Source organism: Astatotilapia calliptera, chromosome 7, assembly GCF_964374335.1.
Source record: "Astatotilapia calliptera chromosome 7, fAstCal68.1, whole genome shotgun sequence".
Classification (NCBI taxonomy): domain Eukaryota; kingdom Metazoa; phylum Chordata; class Actinopteri; order Cichliformes; family Cichlidae; genus Astatotilapia; species Astatotilapia calliptera.
In genome coordinates this window covers 5,843,034-5,863,690 of record NC_137428.1, presented here as the reverse complement: position 1 = coordinate 5,863,690, position 20,657 = coordinate 5,843,034, and the positions used below count along the sequence as shown (strand labels likewise).

The following is a 20,657-nucleotide window of genomic DNA, read 5'->3' as shown; positions in this document are numbered from 1 at the left end:
CCAAAATAAAACTATGAAGACACTCAAAATAAATTTCCTGTTGTTGTAAACTATTTTTTGCAACTTTATTGTATTTAAAGTTTTGAGGGATAAACCTCTTAAATTTCTCCAAGTAGAAATATATGTAAACAAAACAAAAGCGATTTTCTATTTTTTTTGTAGTTTATTGCACTTTTTTGCAATTTATGTAATTACTATGGACTTAATGCATACATATTATTAAAATATGGGCTATAACAGTTGTATTGATGTATAGCAACTTGAAATGCTCCCACAAATGGCACTACAACATGTAAAAAAAATAATAATATAAGCTCTGGTGGACTTGGTTCTATAGTAGGTCTTAAAGGGTTAAATAAATATCGTCAAATAATCGTGATCTCAATTTCAGTGAAAATAATCGTGATTATCATTTTTGCCATAATCGAGCAGCCCCATTATTTTTCTTTCTTTCATTTAAACTTTTGCTATTTGTTTTTCAAGGGACTCTTAGAACCACTTCTCATTATTCTTTCTTTTCATTCACATTTTTAAAAATCTCAGGTGATTACAGATTAAAATGAGATATCACATTCTTATGCATCAATATGTATAAGCTGTTAAAACTCTTGAATTACTCACAGCTGTTCTGCATGTACAGGGAGTGCAGAATTATTAGGCAAATGAGTATTTTGTCCTCATCATCCTCTTCATGCATGTTGTCTTACTCCAAGCTGTATAGGCTCGAAAGCCTACTACCAATTAAGCATATTAGGTGATGTGCATCGCTGTAATGAGAAGGGGTGTGGTCTAATGACATCCACACCCTATATCAAGTGTGCATAATTATTAGGCAACGTCCTTTGCTTTGGCAAAATGGGTCAAAAGAAGGACTTGACAGGCTCAGAAAAGTCAAAAATAGTGAGATATCTTGCAGAGGGATGCAGCAGTCTCAAAATTGCAAAGCTTCTGAAGCGTGATCATCGAACAATCAAGCGTTTCATTCAAAATAGTCAACAGGGTCGCAAGAAGCGTGTGGAAAAACCAAGGCACAAAATAACTGCCCATGAACTGAGAAAAGTCAAGCGTGCAGCTGCCAAGATGTCACTTGCCACCAGTTTGGCCATATTTCAGAGCTGCAACATCACTGGAGTGCCCAAAAGCACAAGGTGTGCAATACTCAGAGACATGGCCAAGGTAAGAAAGGCTGAAAGACGACCACCACTGAACAAGACACACAAGCTGAAACGTCAAGACTGGGCCAAGAAATATCTCAAGACTGGTTTTTCTAAGGTTTTATGGACTGATGAAATGAGAGTGAGTCTTGATGGGCCAGATGGATGGGCCCGTGGCTGGATTGGTAAAGGGCAGAGAGCTCCAGTCCGACTCAGACACCAGCAAGGTGGAGGTGGAGTACTGGTTTGGGCTGGTATCATCAAAGATGAGCTTGTGGGGCCTTTTCGGGTTGAGGATGGAGTCAAGCTCAACTCCCAGTCCTACTGCCAGTTTCTGGAAGACACCTTCTTCAAGCAGTGGTACAGGAAGAAGTCTGCATCCTTCAAGAAAAACATGATTTTCATGCAGGACAATGCTCCATCACACGCGTCCAAGTACTCCACAGCGTGGCTGGCAAGAAAGGGTATAAAAGAAGAAAAACTAATGACATGGCCTCCTTGTTCACCTGATCTGAACCCCATTGAGAACCTGTGGTCCATCATCAAATGTGAGATTTACAAGGAGGGAAAACAGTACACCTCTCTGAACAGTGTCTGGGAGGCTGTGGTTGCTGCTGCATGCAATGTTGATGGTGAACAGATCAGAACACTGACAGAATCCATGGATGGCAGGCTTTTGAGTGTCCTTGCAAAGAAAGGTGGCTATATTGGTCGCTGATTTGTTTTTGTTTTGTTTTTGAATGTCAGAAATGTATATTTGTGAATGTGGAGATGTTATATTGGTTTCACTGGTAAAAATAAATAATTGAAATGGGTATATATTTGTTTTTTGTTAAGTTGCCTAATAATTATGCACAGTAATAGTCACCTGCACACACAGATATCCCCCTAAAATAGCTAAAACTAAAAACAAACTAAAAACTACTTCCAAAAACATTCAGCTTTGATATTAATGAGTTTTTTGGGTTCATTGAGAACATGGTTGTTGTTCAATAATAAAACTATTCCTCAAAAATACAACTTGCCTAATAATTCTGCACTCCCTATAAGTCCTAATTTAGCTCTTAACTCTTTAATTTGATTTGCATCTGTGATCCAGGTATGTGAGTTTAATAGATGTTTTTCTCACTTTTCTTAATTTTTCTGTTCTTTAAAAAGATTTGCATAGTAAGTTAGTCAGCAGCTTATGGAAAATTGTTTTTCAATTATCTACCCTAAAATTGTATTACTGAGCTCCAGTTGAATTCATTAGCGTACTTTTTCTTTGATATTATAAAAATCTGTTTTCTTTATCAACCTAAAATGGATTAGAATTTTTTTTAAACTCTAGTATGTACTTTTGGCTGCCCCTTTAGTTCCAATTGGTTGGCACAGCAGCTGGATACACATGTTTTGATTTGGCACAGATTTTCCACCAGATGCTTTTCCTGACACAACCCTCCCTATTTTTAGGCTTGCGACCAGCACTAGGAATACATTAGCTTGTGACCCCCTGAGGCTGGGTTTAATGACATTCTCCCTTATTGTTAGCTGTTAGCTGCCACGTGTCTTGAACACAGTATTTGTTATGATTATGCTCATCGCTAGGATTTTATCGATAATGATCAATATTCTCATTAATATTGTTGGTATAAACAAAACAACATAATGGTGATGATGGCTCTTTAAAAAAAAAAAGATATATGTACCTTTTGTTTACAAGACCTGTTAAATGTATACAGGCTATAGCAGTCTGTCAGCATAAAGCTGGCACCTTAAAAACAGCATAAAGAACTTGCAGATTGGCAACTTCAGCAAATAAATTAAAAAAGCAATAACTAGATTTTAAGCTAAGTGAAATTGGTCAGAATGCACTACACCAAAAACCTCCTTTTGATTGGTCACCTTTGTTTGCCTGGAAGACGCTAACTTGTTTGCAAACACTCACCACCTACTCGTTTTAAGTTTCACTGCTGCTTAAAGTACAACCCAAACTGGAAATGAAGAATGTTCACCTTCAAGTTAAAAGCTGTGCGGACTTATTTCAACGGCCGGTTTTCGATTTGCATTTGCTTTTGTTTTTGTTTTTTTTCTCAGTTTCAGTACTACTTGGTAAGACGTTTGCAAGTGTTTGCAAACAAGTAATCCTCCATGTGAACTATTTGCAGTACTAAAATGAGCTCCATTGCGCTTCATGTCATGAAAACTCTGGAATCGTGTCCTGTAGCGTTCAAGTTTGTGCAACCCCCACACACCCAGCTCACGCAATTCCTACCGCTTGGAGTCACTGCCACCCTCTACTGCACAGAACACCAAGGCAGATTGCACAGAGACTTCCTTGTGTGGTGTAATATGTGTTGATGAGGGGAAATAAAATAGTGCTGCCTAAAATTCACACTTTTCCATCTGAGTTGTAAAAGGCCTGCATGACACACAAATTCACATATTAGTTTTTCAAACGCGCGTTTCAAAAAAACGTTTTGCATGAATTTAGAAAAAAAAATAGCCAGGAGGTTGCTGTTTAACTACCTGCTGTGGCTGAGTAAAACACGTGTTCTGGGTGGAGCAACTGAAAAGATTCTTTGTCTACTCGTGTGTGTGTGTGTGTGTGTGTGTGTGTGTGTGTGTTTGATAAACATTTCAGGCTTTTTAACCTCAAAGGTTTTAATTGAACTTTCAAAACAAGAGTTCTTATCTTTAAAAAGACATTATCTGTCACTCCACCTTGGTTGTTTCCATTATGTCATTTCTTTGTTGTGTGGGTGTGTGTCAGCCAGAGAGAAGCCTGCTGTGCACTGTCCAGCTCTGAAATGTTTTCACTCTAATCTTTTTTTTTTTTTTTTTTTTTGGTTTGTTTTTTTCTTTATTTTGCGGGGCGGGGATTGATTTTTATGTCTGCCCACTAACAAGCTGTTACCTAAGCTGTTACTGCCACAAACTACAGACATATTTTGTTAATTATTTTTATGAGTGTTGTTATCTTGACTTGAGGTCGAGTCAGCCTCATATTTAGCTGGAGTCAGGAGGCTGCACTATAGAACCTCTGATAAAGCAGCCAGATGCACTGCATTGCTTTTAAATAGTTTTTTCCAGAGGCTGCTGGCAAACCTATTCAGTGCTTATTCAGTATGTTGCTTTTAGGTGCATTTGGAGAGCACAGCATGTAGAGACACAGTAAAACATATAAAACTCTTCAAGTTAAAAGTTACTTATTTGTAGGTTTATAGTCTTCATTTTCAAATAAAATTGGCTTGAATTTACTTTGTTTTTGTTTTAAATTTTGTTTCAAATCACCTTGAAACTTTCACTACCCCTCCGACTCATTTACCGCTTTCTTTCAGTAGCTACTTTTCATTGTGCCGTCTTCAATATCTCCTGTGCAGAGTCCTGTCTCTGTGCTTCCCCCTCTGCACCCCCTCCCACTCACTTCCCATACACAGCATTCTTAGCCACCAGTACGATCTCTTTCTTTTTTGTTTACCCCCTCCTTCGTCAATTCCCATAAAACAGTGTGGGTTATCCCTCCTCCCCTGTGTTCTCATTTTCTTTTCTGCAACCCCCTTTCCTCTCCTATGCGTTCTTTCATTCATTCATTTATCCACACTGCCACTCTAGTTCAGCTGGAGGGGTTGACACATCATTTGTTTATTTCACAGTGACAAGGGTGGCTTACAAAAAAGTCTCTGCTGCATTCACACTGAGGGTTGCTCAGTTGCTCTTAGTGAATCAAACTTTTTAAAATACTTTCTTAGAAACCTGATACAAAAAATGTCTGGGATTGATCAGCCTTGTGCTGTGTCGTATCGAGCATGTTTGCTCTTTGAGAAATTCAGTCTATGAAAGAAAGTTGACAGAAACGTCTCGGTGGTTTCTTTAAAAGATCTAACACCATCTGGTATATACTTTGAACTACTTTAAAAGTACGTTAATTCCTTTTTTTTAAAAAACAACAAAAAAACAACCTTATTGTATATTTCTACCATATTGATAATGCGATGCGTTGTATTGTAAAGAGTTATTAGGTACTGTAATGAATTTTCTTTCCTTTCCCGAATCTCTCCCTGTGGTAATAGAGCTGAAAACGTCTGTTGGTGAAAGTGCTCTGGTCAGTGACCTCCTCTTAACCACACCTTCACAATAGACCATTGAAGTTAGTTTGATGTAGATCACATGTTATTTCCAAAGCCATGTCTTATGTCTTTCACTTTCACTGTGTTCCTCTTAAACACTGAAGTTCAGCGATGATCTTTAGCTTTGAGAGTTTGTAAGTAAAGTGGATATGGATACAACTTCAGATCATTTCAAATTATACCACTATAGTAATTCTTTGTCCAACTAAAGAACTCTTATCTAACTTACGAACTTGAGCGGGCAAAGTTTCCGTAAAAGCAATACTGGTCTGCTCTGTTTGTTTCTTTAGTGGTGCAAGCTTCCGGAGGATTATGGTTTATTTAGTTTTGTAAGTAAAGTTTTGTGACAATTGAAAGAACCGTTCTGCATCTCTTGCCTGGTCTTCATAAACTGGAACGTTTTTGTGTGCCGTGTATGTTTATGGCATCAGTTTGGTTTGGTGAGGAAGGATTTCTGCTCATCATACATCAGCAGCACATCACCGGCTCTGAAACGTTTGCTTGATCTTTTAATGAGCTGACAAAAACCCAGATCCATCAGAATTCTGCCTCATTCATCTATCTTCTTCCCACTCATTTCACTCAATTTTCATTTTCCGGAAAGTGCTCTGGCTGTTATGTGCAGCCATCTGTCATTCTATGCTGGGACATGGCTGAACCTTGTGATCTATCCCAATTCCAGTTAAAAATGGTTTTTAACTAAAATTTCTCGTCTGCTTTTCGAGTGAACTGAAGATCAATATGTGTATTAGGACTCTGTGTTAAGTACATATTGAAGTCGGGTTTATTTATGCTAGATGTTCTTAAAGCTGATTCCCCGAAGCATAAATCATTCATACAGATAAGTTATTCTTTATCCAAGATCCAGTTTTTACTTTACAAATCTGTATGTTACAGATGATCTGCCTCTAACACAGATGCCATTTGCAGTGAACTCTGGGGCTAGCCTGACACTTTCTTTCTCACCTATCAATCATCTTCTCAGTTACTGTTAATTTCAGTTTTTTTTTAAAAGCTGGAAGCAATAAACCCAAATTAAATTATAGAAACCATACCATATCGAATCCATTTGAATAACTTTGGATGCAATTGTAAGCAGATTGAATACTACATCAGAAGTTGCATTATCATATGTCCACTTTATTTTCATAGTAATGTGTCCTGTACTGTCTCTTAATCAAAGGGCCCAGTATACTGTGTTGGTTCCTGCCCTGTGGAATACAGAGGTCCAAGACTGGGAGCTTAAATGCATGAACAGCCTGGAGCTGGATGAAAGCCACAATGAACCAAAAGCAGGTACTCATGCACTCACAACCAGAACATGTTTTGTTAGGCAGAAACTTACAAAGCAGAGGGACACTTTGGGGCACTCCGCAAATAGCCTTTCAAATTCTTGTAACTCATTCATCACTTAACCTTTAGTGGCACACATGCTGATCCTGTTACTTACACACACACACACGCACACACACACTTTATTCACAAACCTGTTTGTGAGAACTCTGCTACAACAGGGTGAAAACAGTTGCCCCTTGTTCACCTCAGTCCCTTTTTTCCTACAGTTTACCGCTTTATAAATGTTAAACTGCTTGTTAGGTTTTTGTCTCCTACTGAAGGGCTTTTGAATGTCTGTTGTTTTGCTGCTTGCCACAAACAAATCAAAATATTTAGCTTTTATGGAAATGTTCAAATTAAAGTAAATATATATGCTGGTAAGGCACACTCTGACTCTGGGTGTCAGTTGACATCTTATAGAAACTGATTTAAAAAAAAAAAAAAAAAAAAAAAGGCTTCTCATGTGTGCATGCGTGTGTCAGTTCAGCTGTCCCTGGTATAACTGAACATAACAAAGGAGCTTATCTCTTTTGAAGGTTGTTCAGGTATCACCTCCACAAGACATGGAAACCCCTCACCACTGGAGTCATCTTCGCAAAAGACTGTTAAGAGTGTGTGTGTGTGTGTGTGTGTGTGTGTGTGTGTATGTATTTGGGGTGCATCCTGACAGACTCAGAAAGGCTAAGAGATGAGTCACATGTTGGTGGCTGCAGGGCTGTTTGTCAGTGTAGTGGGGAAAGCAGAAAGAAGGGCAAGTGCGTGCGTGCGTGCGTGCGTGCGTGCGTGCGTGCGTGCGTGTGTGAGAGAGAGTCAGGATGAGTCATCCTTATTTGCCAGCCTGTCTGACTGTCTAGCCCTGAAGACAACAGGGGGGGGGGGGGGAATGAGCTGATTCATTTACTGCCTCTGACAGAATCCAACAGTCTGTTTCTTTTACATTTTCACTCACTCTGTCTGCCAGTGACGCTTAAGAATAATCAGAATGTCATTACACATTTCTTGATGTGTGGTCCACACTCTCATTAGCATTTCAGCCTCTTGAATCTTGAAACAAAGTGCCTCAGCTTTAGAACATTATTCATTTTGGAAAATAGATCTGTTCATGAAGCAAGACTTAGACATAACTTACAGTCAACCTGAACTTCCCATAACAGTCTGCCACAGTCACAAAAAACGTTCTTCGGCCCAAGAAGATCAAATTATCCTCCATCAACAAGTACATCCCCACAGAGCACTAATCGCAGCATCAAGAAGTCATACTGGTATTACATGAAAAAGCCAAAGACAATAAGACATATTAAACCCACAAAAGAATTGTGGCAAGTTTTCCATAATCTGCCTGCCACATACCCGAAACTATGCTCGGAGAACATTGATTAAAAAAATTGAAAATGAACTTTGGCTAAAATGGAGAAGTTACAAAATACTAAATTAGAAAGATTTAGCAAGTAACTGTCTGATTTTAAAACTTTGCAGCTGGCTACAACAAAAGATAAAACACTTTTTAATAAATTATTATAAAAAGAAAATTGAAAGTGTCTATTGAGTAAATGTCAAATTTTTAATGGCTAATGTTAACATGTGTACCAGATAAGTTAACATTTGTTCAGTGGTGGGTTTAAAAAATCAGTTTCTCAATTCAAATGGACTTTAATCCAATATCCATTCAATAAATCCTGAAAACATTTTTTTAATATAAATGCATTTTGCAAGAAACGTCCCGATCTCAGCTAAAACCTCACAAGACCATTTCAACAACCTAAACAGATAAAACACCAAATGATTAAAGCACAGGTAAGCACATACACGGACACGCCATCTGGTGCTGAAAGCCGACATCTCGCAGAATCTGAAACTGTAGGTTTCATCTCTCTTCGATCAAAGTTCGCTGAACCAGCAACAAAAGACCAAAACTATGCTTCACCTTTGGAAAACATTGGTGTGAATTCTGTCCTGCTACCACCACGATAAAATCTTCCTTCATGCTCTCTCTCAGTGTACGTCAAGGCCAAAATCCACATGTTAAGTTGTGGTTGATTCGTGGTTTTCTTCATTTTTTGATCCACTGCAGCATATTTTCAGTGGGGTTATATGCCATAAAAGACCAGGCCAGGAAAATCTCCTAAATATTTTTCTGTGTTTTATCCTGAGTTACATTGACACAATGGCATCTGCTGTTATGCTCTGAAGTGTCAGCTTTATTTTTATACCAAGATGGTTTACACAGTAATTGTAATTTTTGTAAAATAATTTGTCAGTTTCCACATGAAATTGTCCTTTTGTATGTGCATGCGTGTGTCGTACCATGAATTAGGACTGGGCGATATATCGAGTTTTTAAATATATCGATATATTTTCATACGAGATAAGAGATGTGACAATATCGTTTATATCGATATGTTACATTATAATTATACTTGTGGGACCGCAAGTTTGCCTCTCTTTCATCCACTTTTGTCTCTACGCTGCGTTACTCTGCCTCGCCTCTCTCCTTCACTGAACACAACTCTCCCTCCCGCATCGCTTCACCTGCAGGTAACGACAAGATGGACCCGGCAGTTATCAAAGAGGAGCTGGTCGGTAAAAAGAAAACATTTGGAGATTACTATTTTAGTGCTGCAGCGTTACTCTCGTATTGTGGAAATGACAGTCTTCACTAGTGTGGATAGTTACAAAGCTTTCTTCGTTATGAATGAGCATACATGTTTTTATTGAATATTTGAAGAACCAGCAAAAAAACCAAACTCTTGTAGAGGACATAAAGTCAGAGATAGAAACGACAAGGACCAGGTGCATCTAGTACAAGTAGAGCTGCTGCAAAAGCATTAGCAGCACGTGCTGCCTCCGATGTGAAAGGACCTTTATGCTGCGCACTGTGACTCACAGCCATGGTCCCAGGTCAGCCCTGACTTTGTGTTAAACTAATCCTAAAGTAATAATGGTATTTCTAACCACTGATATACCACAACTTTATCCTTTCAACAGCTGCTGAAAGTTAGGGCACCTAGCTTCTATCGGATGTTACATAGAGATCCTCCAGCTTCAAACTGTATTACCCTTCAAGGACCTGCAGTCAAAAAAGCGCCCCTCCAACAGCCAAACCCATCTGTTCTCTGATTGGATAGTTAAATTTGACCAATGTCATGTCAATCACAATCAGATGAAAGGAAGAAAAACAGGGTCAAAATTCGTACTTGTAACTTGAAACTTGAGTGCAGAGTTTCACACGTATTTTTTGGCTAAGTCCACACACAAATTCTTTTTACACACACAAATTCTTTTTACACATGCAAATTCTTTTTACACACGCAAATTCTTTTTACACACACAAATTCTTTTTACACATGCAAATCCTGATTTACAAGTACAAAATATTTATGACCACAATTTTATGGCGTTATTTTTGTGCCACTATTCTGAGCGCACGTAAAAAAAATTGCAAGTGTTGCATTTTGAGGAGAAATTTATTTTGAGCGAAGAAAAGCTAAATTTTAGTGAACAAAATTCATTGCTGCCTGCAAATTTCAGTGTTTGCTCGCAATGTGTTGCTCGCGCTCTCAACATTTCTGCCCATGCGCGCTCAACTCTTTCTCTATTTGTGAACAGGCATCTCCGAAAACGTTAGAGCACTTATGCAAATATGTGATGTCTTGATGAATCGAGCAAATATTAGAAGTTTACACAGCACCATTCTCGCATGAAAATATCTTAAAAGTTTATTTTGTGACCCAGAAAGAGCAATATTTCAAACTCCGCCACTCTGCGTTCCTCCGCCACTGCCTCATTTGAGTTTGAGACGAAATGCATTCTTGAATGTTGCATTTCGTCATTGAAATAAATTTTTTGCACGCAGCAATGACTTTTGTTCACTCAAATTCAGCTTTTCTTCGCTCAAAATAAATTTCTCCTCAAAATGCAACACTTGCACCTGCAAATTTTTTTTACGTGCACTCAGAATAGTGGCACAAAAATAACGCCATACAATTTGAGCCCATACAATGGTGGCAAACAGAGGAAGTCACGTAAGATTTGCGCATGCATGGTATTGATCGGGTTTCCGGTACGGATCGGGTAGCAACAAGGACCACAAATGGCACCTGTAAGAGACGTGGTTACAAAGAGGATGTCAAATTCCAGGCTGTCAGTCACGCAGTAGAACTTGGGAACAGAGCAGCTGTGAAATCTGTCTGTCTTTGTTATTATGCTCGGCGTCTTTTAATTTACATTTTGACTGCGCAATTGTGAGCGTTTTGTTATGCACAAAAACAACATTGTTTTAATTTATTTATCCAGAATTATTATTATTTATTAAATGCTCATAATTTATTTCTGAGTAATTTTTTTCATGTACATTTGCGCTGTATGTTAATAAAAGTGCCTATGTGAGATCTGGGGCAACAGTGGCTCAGGGGGTTGGGAAGCATATCTGTAACCGGAAGGTCGCCGGTTTCGATCCCCAGGCTCTCTGTCCTGGTCGTTGTCTCCTTGGGCAAGACACTTTACCCTACCGCCTACTGGTGTTGGCCAGAGGGGCCGATGGCGCGATATGGCAGCCTCGCTTCTGTCAGTCTGCCCCAGGGCAGCTGTAGCTGCCTCCACCAGTATGTGAATGTGAGAGTGAATGAATAATGTCATTGTAAAGCGCTTTGGGTGCCTTGAAAAGCGCTATATAAATCCAATCTATTATTATTATTATTATTATTATTATTATTATTATTATTATCTGGGACACAGCTTTGACTAAGAACTCTCTTTTTGTTCTTACTTTATGGCTTTAAAAAAATATCGAGATATATATCGGATATCGCCATCCAGCTAAAGAATATCGGGATATGAATTTTAGGCCATATCGCCCAGCCCTACCATGAATATCCAGATTGGTTCAAGAAGGAATTTCTTTTCTTAGTTTTTTTTGTTTTGTTTTTTAATAAAGGTAGGTTTTACTGTAATCAAAGCCCCAAATGCTGATGCTCAAGATTCTTGACTAGCAAAATACTGTGGCATTAGAGCGCAGGATTGACAGAGAGATGGACCTTTGTACAGCTTTTTTGACATTTCATTAAAAACCATGTGATTCATGATTAACAAAAATAATTCCATTAATCATCAACTATGATCTGTGCCATTTCTCACCAAGTTCATGTCATATTGGAAATGCAGTTTTCTTTGAAGCCACTTCAAGCTCATTGTTTTTAAAAGTGGTAATGTATATATAAAATCTTTAATTACAACCTCTGTTATTTACAATTATAACTGCATAGCATATTAATGAGCATTTTTCATGGGAAAAAATGTATATCCTGTGACCATAGGGGCCTTGGGGTCACGTCCAAAAGCAGGCTGAGTCAGCATAATCTGAAGTCACTCAATTCTCCCTTTATTGCTGAGTCAAGCTGAGAAGCACTGAGAACGCATAGATGTTGTTCTGTCCCTATCCTGGCCCCTCTTAGACCTTTCTGCTTTCTGTCCTCTTCCTGTCCTTCTCTGCTCTTCTATTATTCTCCTTTTTTATTAGGTTCTCTGTTGCCCTCTTTTCACCCTTCAGTCCTCTGCTGCACTTCATCATTTCTCCTTTCCTCTTCGTGCTGTACTTCCATTTCCTCTCTTGCCCTCATATGTCTCTTTCCTTTTTCTTTTCTTTTTTTTCTTTTTCCCACACCTCCCCTGGTGTAGTAGCAGATGCCAGTGTCCTGTTCTCGTCAGCAGGCTCCCATGATACCTACGCTGTTTTCTTCCTGTCCGCCTGCTTCTTGAGCCTCAGTGCAGTGACTCAGCATTCATTTTATTCAGTGCCCCCAAACTGTTTCCTCCAACCAGTGCTGTGTATCCTGCATACATTTGAATTTAAATACTGTCATATAATGTAATACCCATTTTGGAACTCTGAATGATTCAGTTATTAACTACCATTAAAATTACCACATCAATGACTAGGAGAGGGTAAGGAATGTTATTAGTTGAGAATAGCAGAGGTTTGCTGCAAACCTGAATAACATAACATAGTCTACTGGCTCATCCAGCAGTGTCTAGGAAAGTTTTGTTAATATCAAACCTTCGAGTTCAAATTCTATAATTGCACTAATTTTACCTCTTTTTTTTTTCTTTTTCTTTTTTTTTTTTTCTTAATGTCAAAGGTGTATTAGCCACTGTTTTATAGATCTCTTTGGTATTAGTTAATTTCTTTTCTATTCATATTAATCATTTATAACATCCAGCACTACAAACAGTTTTACATTTTTGACCCAGATGAAAGTGGGGTTTTGGGGGGTTATTTTTAAGGCAATCATACTGTTATCATTTTATTTGGTGAATTTTGTGTCCATCTGTTCTCTAAATCTGTTTTATCCCCTTTTCACACCATTTTTGACCTTGACTCTTTGTCCATCTGTTATTTGGCTCCTGCGGACACACTGCAGTAGTTTATGTATATTAGCGTGTGTGTGTGGGGGGGGGTGTTTGTGTGTGTATGTGTGGCTAGACTGCGTCAGAATCTATTCAGGATCATTTAGTGAAAACTGTAACGGCACCATTTCCTCCCTCTCTGTGCTTCCTTGGTTTATGATAAATGATTCAGGCACACAATACTACCTTTGCAACTTGGTGTATTACATTTTTTATGCTTTTGCTGTCATTTCTGCTAAAGAGCGTAACAAGGGAGTAAGACAACATAAAACAAGTATGATTCTTTCACAGCTCATAGACCTTAACAGAACATTCTCTTAGGGTAGAGGGGTTTAAAATTAGTCTGTTTAAATAGTTGAAAATAGTCTGTGTTGGAACAAGCTAGCAAAAAAATAAATGGCCTCAGAACTGGAATGACCACACACAAACAATGACAAGAGAGGTGCTTTTTTTTTTTTTTTTTTTTTTTGTGTCAGAGTCCAAAGTTTGTGACCTATTTATATATATTAAAAAAAAGAAAAATTAGTCTTGCACAACTACTGCAAGTGTCCAGATGAGAAGCTGTTTGAAAAGTTGCTTTGTGTTGTGCATTATGAATGATGTACATTGTTCTACAGTTCATGACAACCACTTGAAAAATAGTTAAGGATCAGCCAATAGCTATAATCTCTCCACTGTATCCTGGGTCTAGTACGGTGCGTCCACTTGGCAGGACACGCTCAGCCAGAGTTTCAAAACATGTTTTCCGGTGTTTGTGTGTTTGCGTATATTGGTAAATAGTCTAAAGTCAACAGGATTTCCAAAGGGGTTATACGTAAAAGTAAAGAAATGACCTGTTTTGCAGATGTCTTTATGACTCTGCATTATTGTACATACTGTTTTCCACATCATTATCAACTTATTTTACACTGGTTGCAATTTCTTCTACTCTCTTGGCTTGATCTCTCTTGTAAAACACATTTTTAATGTCAGAATTCTACTTTTGTAATTAAAGAATATATATAGTCTTGTTGTCAACAACTGATTGCAGCTTCTGCCTCATGACAGAAATGTTCTTTCTGGCTTAAAATGGCTAGATAGCATTCACAAGAGATATGTGTGACAAATATTTCATAGATTTTAGGCCAACAAGACATTCACTTTTTGCTCAGTGATCACTTTTTGGCACACCGGAACATGAACCCAGGAGGTGACCACCTCAACAGGCTCCTTTCAATGTGGAGGAGTAGCAGCTATACTCTGAACCCCTCCTGAATGACTGAACTCCTCACTCTGTTGCAAAGGGAATAGCCCATTCGTCCTTTGGAGAAAGTTAATTTCCACCGTTTGTGTCTGTGATCTCATTCTTTCACCCTTGTTATTTATTTATTTATTTATTTTCAATTTTTCTTTTTAAATCTTGCTAGCAAAAAGGTCAGGCTGAGATTAATATATTTATTGCCTTTCTCAACAGCAATCGGAGTTGCTAAAGTAAAATATTGTATAGAGATGTTTGAAGCCCTGTGATAGACTGACGACCTGTTCTGAGAGCACCCCGCCTCACCCTGTGATAGTTGGGATAGGCTCCAGTCCTCCCTCGAAACTGATAAGTAGAAGCGGAAGAGGATGTCACCTTTCTAACCTCCATTATCCCACCTACGACCTTTCAGTTGAGAATGCTTTCTAGTAAGCTTTTCTCCTAAGGCTTTGTTGTAATTGTCCTTCATCTTAATTTGTCTTTGGTAGTTCACTTGGAATGACACCTACTCAATCAGTCCATGATGTAATTCTCTATTAGCTGAATTTGTGTTGTAAGGCAGAAGAAGTTGGTCAGGGTAGTTGTTTTGGGTAGTCCTTTCAAAGTACACCTGTCTTTACCAGGAAATCTTTATTTCACTTAGTCTACTTACATTCCTCTCCTCTTCCTTTGCTTGATTGTCATTGGCATCATTGGAATTCCCTACCCAACAGCGAATCTCACCCAGTATTCTTTGCTAATTTTAAAAATGTTTTGAATTCATATAAATTCTTTTGCCTCCATTTTCACCACCACTTGTCTTTACATAGGAAAAAAACACACCTCAAGAAAGCAGTGTAGCATTTGCAGTTTAACATAGTGCTCAAAACTAACACAATAAAATACAAAGTCACACAATAGCGCAAATTAACCAATCAAGGAAGTAGTAGCTTCCATATTTTCTAAGGTACAAAATGGTTTATGTCACTGGAGTGGTCTACAGTTCCTTGGCCTCTCTGATGTCTTGCACTACAACATCTTTACTATTACATATGACCTCATTTATAATGGGGGCTATGTACTGTTATTTCAGTGTGCTCTGTCCCAAAAAAACCCCTTGAAGAATCATTTAATTCTACCAATGGTATATGACATGAGACTGAAATTAAAAGCACAGCAAATCAACATATGACAGAATTAAAGAAATGGAAAATGTCATTTCTGTTCAAAATATCACTGACATAGTTGTTGGATTACTGATCTGTTCTGTTAATCAGTTTATAGGCTATCCAACTAATCTGTTTTATCATGTGCATAGTTTGTTTTAAGTTAAAGAATAGTTATATTGATATTGCATCTAAATATGTTTTCATAAGTTAGGAGTTGTCACAGAAAAAACACAAAGCAAGAGACTTTAACACAGCTTCCGTGTCCTCATGTCTCCTCATTAAATGAGACGCAGGCAGCTGGTTTGAAATTCTGCGCTTGTTTGCACACGGTCCTTAATTAGATGAAATTATGAGCCTTATTAATTATTTGTGATTTGTGTATAAATGTGTTGGATAATGGGATTAGAGGCTGCAGGTGGGAGAGGAGATAAGACTGTGCGAAGACAAAAGCTTATCTTTTTATAGGAAAGAAAGGAAAGCACTGCTGGCTCAGATCATACTGAGCCCCGGATACTTTCCTCCAGGGTTAGACCCTGAAGGTTTTCCTGCCTGGTTGCTTTCCTTTTCTCGAAGTATGTGTGTGTGTTCACATACTCCAACACAACATTGACCTATTCTGCTGTTACACCCTGTGGAGTCCCTCTGGCTATCCTGGCGTATGTGTGTATTGCTATATAATTGAGGTAAAAGGAGAAACGTGCTTGTGTGGGATCAAATAAGAGCAGGAAAGAAGCACTGTTTTGTGCTCATGCATGTGAATAAAGCACCTTTGTTTACATTGTGCTGGAACTTGGCTTTCAGGCTCGAGCAGAGAATGTGCCATCTTAATAATTAATGGATTGTCTTAATTATGTTTACTTCCGTTAAAATCTAGGGCATAATTTGTTAAAGGGGTTATTCATGTTTTGCATACACATACATTTGGGTCATCTCTTTTCTTGCCAAACAGTGTAAAATAGTTTTCTCTGCTGCACTATTTTAAAAATAGAAAATGCTAAAAAAAATAAACACACAACAAAAAACGGTAAAACAAACAGGATGTAAAATCGGCATTCATACTGACCCACAGAGAAATTGCAGGGTAGACCTGACTGTTGCCTCCATTATCACCAATCAAACTTACCTTTATCTGTGTTGGATAAAGGTGTTGTGTTAGACCAAGCTATTATCATGTCACAATGGCATGGCATTAATGTTGTGGGTTTAAATGAGCAGCATCACATTCTGTTTAGATTCTTTCATCTGTGTAGTTTGACAGTTGTAATTACATGTTAGAAAATAGATAAATGACTGCTTTGATTCTTTTCATGCACTTCCTCTTGTTTATTTTTTCAATGAGCACATCCTCCCCTTTTTCTCTCAGTCACTGTACTAAGAACATTAACAGTGTCAAAGCTAACATTTATCATATCCTGCCTTTTACTTGTTACTTATTACTCATGCATCTCAGCCTCTGGAGTTCTTGTTAGAACTTTAGCCCTTTGGGGATGAACTTTGACCTTGCAGTAAGGCTTAAGCCATATTAAGAGGCACACTTTGAATGACAGGGTGTGGTAGAGGTCAATACCCATGGGTCAAAGGGGATCAGGGCCAAACAGGCCCACTCCCATCCATTATGTCCTGTTTTCTCTCCCAATCCTCTTTGTCCAAGTTTCATCAGATTAAGTTGTTATAAAAGTTAGTTTCTTGTTTGCACAAGATAATTAACTTATTCCCTGAAGTTATTATCACGAGTTAATAACTTCTTCCTACAAGTTATCATCCCCAGACTTGTGGGGTCCACTGTCTCTTGTCCTATTTTGTTTTTTCCTCCAGTATTCTGGTTCTTACATAAGCTTTACCTTAAATGTAGTTTATGATTAGCTCAAGCTTAGTTCATGGTTAAACAGAACAGTTACAATTTTATTTCTAACTTATCCTCTCCTGTGAAACTCTTTCCTACTCTATTCAGCTTGTCCTCTCTCTTTCTCATTTTGCCTCCATCCTCCTCAGCCTTAGCCTTTTCTTTGCTGTTATTTTCCCTCCTCCCTTCTTCCTACCCTGCAACATCTATTCTCTTACTCCTGCCCTGTCATGGCCTCTATACTCTTAAGCCATTGATATACCAATACACTAAAGGGACTTTTCATTTCTTTGTCCACATTAGTGACTGAATCAGCGCATGCGAAGACCTTTTTGTTTTTGTTTTTTACCCAACTCCCCTGTCATCAGTTACTGACTGCTGTTTGCAGTTCTAACCACCGATTAATGCCAATAATAATGGAGCTTCTCCAGTCTGTCGGTTTCATGCACGCAAAGCGACAAACATTCAAAAACAAACCACAAGAATGATTTAGTTGCTGTCTCCTTTTTGAAAAATGACAACATACTGTCTGAGAAGAGATGATCTCCTCGGCTATTTAAGTGTTTTTGTAAGCCCAGACTGTTGTGACAAATAGAAGTGTAGGTGTATGTGTTTGTTTGCTCTCATGGAGCCTGATGCTTGATGATTGAGTCCTTTTGAGGCGTAATAGTTAAGAGGTTAAGATTAGATATTGTAAACACATTCAGGATTTAGGACATAACTCATAATGGGAGTTAAACAAGTTGAACCATGTTTTGACTTAATCACTTCCCTGTTTAAGGTAAATTGCAGAAGGATATCAGGTGCCTATGATGCTGGATGTTTATTTACTATACATCATTTGATCATGCCAAGACTAACACTTGGCACTATCAAACACAATTTGTCAGCTAAAAGGAGCGTACAAGAGCAAAGGGAAGAAAACACAAAAAATAAATTCAAATGTAGGAACTGAAGCTTATAAGAACCTAAGAATTAGAAGTTAAACCCAAAACTCTGTAGAAACAGGGGCGTAGCTCAAATTGAATAAGAATAAATAAGAACTAATTCTCTAAATTACTATAATGAAAATGAAATGGGGTTCTAAGTCCTCAAGTAAGAAAAAAAGGTCAAAACTCTGAGATCACAACATGTTTGAAAGGGTGACTGCCATCGGATGAAAGGAATGGTGCAGACAGCCAATCTGCCAATCACAGGCCTAAAATAATTTACTGATCTATGTTTCAAAATCTAACATCTTAACACAGAAAGTCTTCAGCAGGAAACAAAAGGTCTCATCTTAACTGAGTTAAATTATGATTAATTAAATGTTTAGAAACTAAATGTTTTAGTTTCTACACAAACTGTTCGTAAGGGTGAAGTTGAAGTGTGTTTTGTTGCATTTTCCTGAATATACTGGGTTTATTTTTAACCCCTTTATCTAATTTCCTCCTGTCGTCCTCTTGCCTTTCTGTAGCCAAATGATAATTCTTTCCTACTGTACCCTAAGATACATGCAGACACACAAACCCAGTGAGTAACATGGCACAGCAGTTCATAGGAAACAGCCAGTTATTTCAGTACTTTCAAGACCTTAACGGTCATGTAAGTAAACTTTAAAATCAGTATTGTATTTAAACTAGATTTAAAATTGCTAATAATTAAGAACAATTTCTGATTTATAGTGGTGGCTTTTAAGAGTATGTCCAGAAAGGTCTTTTGTGAGTAGTAAAGGGGAGGGTCTGTGTTTCTTTCTTTAAGTGGACCGTGGCCTCTTTGTGGAAATCCCCTTTCTTTTTCTCATAGCCACAGACTTCAGAGATTATCTCAGTGTTCATTTGTCTTCGTCTTTCCTACTGTTTTTGTTCTCGTGTTTACCTTTTTGTCTGCCTTTTTTTTTTCTTTATTAGTATTAGCTGTATCGTTTTTGTTTTGTTTTTTTTCTGCTTGCCATTGCTCTAGTCAGCCTATTTAAATAGAGCCTATGGAATACATTTCTAACTAAAATGTAAAATATTGAAGCTTTATTTACTTTTCTATAAGACTGACCAGAGGCAGACCTCTAAAATCAATCAGTTGTTCTTGGAGCCTTTTATTTAACCATCTTAAGAATTTAAGATGGTTAAATTCTGTTTTTATTTATTTATTTATTTATTTATTTATTTTTGTTACTTCAGCTAGCCTCTTCTCTTTTTTTCTTCTTCTTCTTCTTCTGGAGACTTCCCTCAAAGTTTAGGGCATTTAGAAGAATGCTTCTAAATAAAGGCTTTAAAATATTGATTTCTTCCTGTTAGAAGGGAGTTTTTCCTTCCCACTGTCGCCAAAGTGCTTGCTCATAGGGGAATCATATGATTGTTGGGTTTTTCTCTATATATTTTTGTAGGGTCTACCTTACAATATAATGCATTTAGGCAACCATTGTTGTGATTTGGCGCTGTATAAATAAAACTGAATTGAATTAATTTCAGGAATCAGCCAGAGACATAAAAGGACTACTTGTCCACTTGTTGCCAACCAATAGCATACTAGAATTTTAGTGTCTTTACCAAAGCAAATATTTAGAGTAAAAAATATGTGTCCTTGTTGTCTGATTTATTAGTCTGCAGACTTAAGATTGATTAGTCATGTCTAGTAGGCTAAAATAACAAGAACTTTGTTAGGCCATCTATCTCATAAGAGATTATGCCCCTGGTTTAATGAGTATAACGTATGACGTGCTGAAGAATATCCACAGACATGTTTCCACTCGAGCAGGTTAATTCACAGTTGGGTGTTTTTTGTTTTACACTTAGTTAACTGTAATGTCCGCTCTGAATGCTAGAGTTGTTTTTCACTTCAAGCACACAGTGTCAGTGCTGTTAATGTATACTCAAAATGTAATAATTATAATTTGAAATCAGTCATTTGACTGTGAAAATCAACAATCAGTTATTTGGTTCCACCCTGATTCTACGAGCCATTCGATCTCTACAACCACAGTGAGAGCTTGGGCCATAATTCTGGCCCTTGTCCACCTTAAAACATAGTTATCATCCTTCATATCTTGGTGCACACATGGATAATGTGTCTTCATGACGCATGAACCACCGCGTTCTTTCTTTCTCTAATAAATAAACGGAAACGACTGAGGGTACCTTTAGCTTACAAATAAACTATTGTGAATGATGTGACTGATCAGTTGATTATAGGGCTGTTCGATATAACAATATATATCGGATGACGATATAAAAACATCTATCGTTTCATTTTACGCTATCGTTTGTTTCGTGGTGTCGCAAAATAAACTGTTTACGGCAATATTTTTTTCATCGTTTTGATGGTCACTGTAGTGGCTATATTAATTTCTTAGTTCTCTCTTTCTTTTATATTTAATATAACCACACTACGGACGGACAAGCGCCTGTTTTTTATGCGTTGTGGTTAGCAACAACGACGGTAACAGCATCGCGT

At 37.8% G+C, this 20,657-nt stretch overlaps 1 protein-coding gene across 2 annotated transcripts in view; it reads left to right on the top strand.

Annotated features, from left to right (window-relative positions):
• LOC113025237 (TBC1 domain family member 2B) overlaps positions 1-20,657 on the top strand; it is a 62,429-nt gene that overhangs the window by 13,537 nt on the left and 28,235 nt on the right. For both annotated transcript variants that reach the window (XM_080304090.1, XM_026172771.2), the window contains exon 10: positions 6,447-6,559. In XM_080304090.1, the coding sequence (XP_080160216.1) occupies positions 6,447-6,559 (113 nt within the window). The remainder of the gene's footprint in view (positions 1-6,446; positions 6,560-20,657) is intronic.